Source organism: Chelonoidis abingdonii, chromosome 1 (genome assembly GCF_003597395.2).
Source record: "Chelonoidis abingdonii isolate Lonesome George chromosome 1, CheloAbing_2.0, whole genome shotgun sequence".
Taxonomy (NCBI): domain Eukaryota; kingdom Metazoa; phylum Chordata; order Testudines; family Testudinidae; genus Chelonoidis; species Chelonoidis abingdonii.
In genome coordinates this window covers 209,839,120-209,842,469 of record NC_133769.1, presented here as the reverse complement: position 1 = coordinate 209,842,469, position 3,350 = coordinate 209,839,120, and the positions used below count along the sequence as shown (strand labels likewise).

General features: G+C 36.0%; 1 protein-coding gene across 8 annotated transcripts in view; it reads right to left on the bottom strand.

The window, feature by feature from the left end:
* PKNOX1 (PBX/knotted 1 homeobox 1) overlaps positions 1-3,350 on the bottom strand; it is a 145,146-nt gene that overhangs the window by 71,866 nt on the left and 69,930 nt on the right. For 7 of the 8 annotated variants that reach the window (XM_075073968.1, XM_075073982.1, XM_075073980.1 and 4 more), the window contains one exon: positions 1,201-2,772. The exons of the other annotated variant lie outside the window; for it this stretch is intronic. In XM_075073968.1, coding sequence (XP_074930069.1) covers positions 1,201-1,419 — 219 coding nt within the window. In that variant the 5' untranslated portion in view covers positions 1,420-2,772. The remainder of the gene's footprint in view (positions 1-1,200; positions 2,773-3,350) is intronic. 8 annotated transcript variants of the gene reach the window in all.

Genomic DNA, 3,350 nt, shown 5'->3' with positions numbered 1-3,350 from the left:
CAGTTCTTGATACAATGCTCAGAACAGACCACTACTGAGTTCCATCGCATGTCTTGTGGGAGTTAGTGTGGTTCCTCCCACATTTTTCTGAGCAGCTGCTGCAAAGTGGTTGTTATGGAAGTATTTTGCAATTTCAACAACATTAGCCTTTATTTCTGGAACACTGAAGTATTTGGCTAGAAGGTGCATGAAATGAGCACTGCAACCGTATGTTATTAGCTTGAGACTCTCTTCACTCTCTTCTAAATAATTTCTTCTCATCTTGGATACATTTGCAGCATTGTCTGTGATCAAGCTGCATACTAGACATTTGTATTTTTTTCATAATTTGTTATAGCTTTTACTGCTACTTTTTCTAAATATTCTGCTATGTGTGCATTTCCTGATGTATCAATTGTTTCAGCAAGGAAGACATACCCTTCTTCTGTTGTCACACAAGCACATACAACAGGATAATTGTGGACACTGCTCCACCCATCAAGACTCAGGTTAACAATTTTACCCTCTAGATCTTTTGCACACTGCTCAATTTCTCTCTCATATACTTTATCCAGCAATTTGCCTGTGATATCTGCTCTGTTGGTGGACTGTATTCTGGTTTTAAGGACTGAACCATGTTAATGAAATGTGAGTTCTCAATCATATGGAATGGAGAGTTTGTTGCATAAACAAACCCGGCAATTTTTTCATCAATTATGCCTTTTTGTAATCTGCTGGTTCTTATCACAAACTTATCTACAGTTGTTTCTGGATGATGGAGATTTTTTTTTTCCTTTTTGCTACAGGTGATATACTGTGGCTACGTGACATACATGATGTGACTACACTGTCATTGGCAGATAACTCTGAAACTAGAGAAAATGATGGTAATCTTGAAGGTGGGTAGTTTTCAGAATCCTGTATGTTGAGGATAGATTCTCCTAAACAAAACAAGTCAATGCCGTTATTTAATTATTACCACCATTACTGCTCATTTAGTATTATTCAGTGCATTCACTGACACAGTACCACTTTAAAGGTGAAATGGTAAAAGGAAGATCTGACTATTTCAGCTATTTATTTTATCACAACTGCATCTAAAATGATAGTAGCAGAGAGTAAAAACTATATTTTTTGCTCACACATGAGAATTCAAGAATAGTCCAGAAGGAAGATAGGCAGTCCTTAAGAAAGAAGTATGAAATAAAAAAAGTTACCAACCTGAAGATCCTGCATTTCAGACATGTTCCTTTCATCATCTTCAAGGCAGCTTCCTCCTGAGAAGGAACACTTCTCACGATGTTGTTTCATGCAGGCAACCAGGCCTTGCATTTCTTTGTTGCACTGTTTGCATTTTGTACACATGCCAGTCTTACCCATAGGTAAAGGAACTTCATTAAAATATTCCCAAACTGGATCTCTTTTATGACCTGCTGCCATTATAGGTTTTTCCCTTCTACTGAGAGAATGGTATGGTAGATCTCAAATCAATGAAGGCTACACTCAGAAAGACCTCAAGACTTCTGGAATATGCTGCTCAAACAGTTTCACTTTTGTTTCTACTGCCTGTCCCTCTCGTCTCACATTTATCTTCAGTCTTTTCTCCTTGTCCAGATCTATTCCACCCCCAACGATCTTCTATTCATTGAACTTTTTAAAACTTTTCACTTTTAGAGAGATGTAAGGGATTGACTCTGTGTACACAAATTTGCAGAGGGACAACAGAATTGATGTCTTACTTCTATATATTATGTATTTATTTAAAAACATTTTTGCTGTTAACAAGCATATTATCTCTGGAGTAGAGACACAAATCCACAGTTAGAGAACTGCAAAGCTAAGCATCACTGATGGTATCTTCTAAACTGAGCACTGAGTCCCATTGGGTAGACAGAAAGATTAACCTAAATAATCTATACAGAAGCCCCTGGAGCCCCATAAGATTGGATCCCTAATCCATGAACTATTGGAATTCATTTACAAAACATTTCTTAAACATTACATGAATATATTGTCTCATACTACAGAATTAGAATGTATAATCCTTATTCCATGATGAGATATCTTTTACTTATAATGTATGTTAATTAAAACTATCTGTAGATAAATGCTTTTTGAGGAAAAAACCTATCAAAAAAATCCAACTAAAAAAAATCAAATCAGATTTTTTTATTTTTTTTGAAAATCATTGATTTTTATTCATCCTGCAACCAGCTCTTTACCAAGGCACACAAGTATTCTAAACTAAGTAAACCTGTCAAAGAAAAGAGTTTTTGGATAAAAAAAGCTCTCCAAAATAAAAGAAGGAGGTACTCCAAACAGAAGATAGCAATCTAGAGAATTGCCTCTTTGGAAATAAAAGAGCTGACTGTTCAGCTAACCAGGCCTCTTTGTAGGGGAAGCAACAACTCAAGTTTTTCTTCTGACAGTTAACACTGTCTCCATCTACTGGCAGGAAGATTTGTACCTACTGCTCAGACTAGCATATAGCAATAACGGAGAACAGGTCTTCAGAGTGCGGATCAATGGCATGACTTGGCCCCTAACTAACGTTAATTTAAATGCAGTTTTAGGAACCACTGCTCAAAGATGCAACATCATATCACATCACATATAGAGCCTAACCTAAAACAAAAAAGGTCATTTTTCACTTGCTAATAGTAATGCAATACATAGAGGAGAAAAAATGCTCTCACTTGTCCATCTTGATAGTTGTCTATACTTAATGTCTGTGTTGCCATCATGGTTAATGAAGGGTTAATAATGTCAAATCATCACAAGTGAGAACACATTCTAGAAAAGAGTAAAAGATGTCAGTTACAAAAATAATCTTTTTTAAAATGGATTCTACACAATGCAAAAAATGTTACCAAAATTTCTGTGTACAATAGCAAAGCGAATCAGTTATTTAATTGACAATGCAATTCTATTCATTTTTTAGGCAGCCACCACTCTCACAAACAAAACATTTAAGTTAATTGAGCTATGGCAATTTAAGGCTCTGAACCCTACAAGTTTTCCTTCCGTAATGTGCTTAGTCATCAGGAGTGCTTTGGTTGTTGCCAAATCTTTACCCCACTCTTGCACATCACTGTAGTATATGACCATTAAGATGACTGATTATTCATTATTTTCCAGATGTATTCTATTTTCTAGGTGTTAAAAACAGTCTCAAGTGGAGTATTTCCATTGAGAAAACATTTCAGATAGTTTGAAGAATATTCTCCATTTTCATTTTGTTGAAGGGTTTTCGTATCATGAACAGAGGAAGGTCATAGCTAAGAAAACACGGTTACTCACCTTTGTAACTGTTGTTCTTTGAGATGTGTTGCTCATATCCATTCCAGTAGGTGTACGCGCCGCGCGTGCAC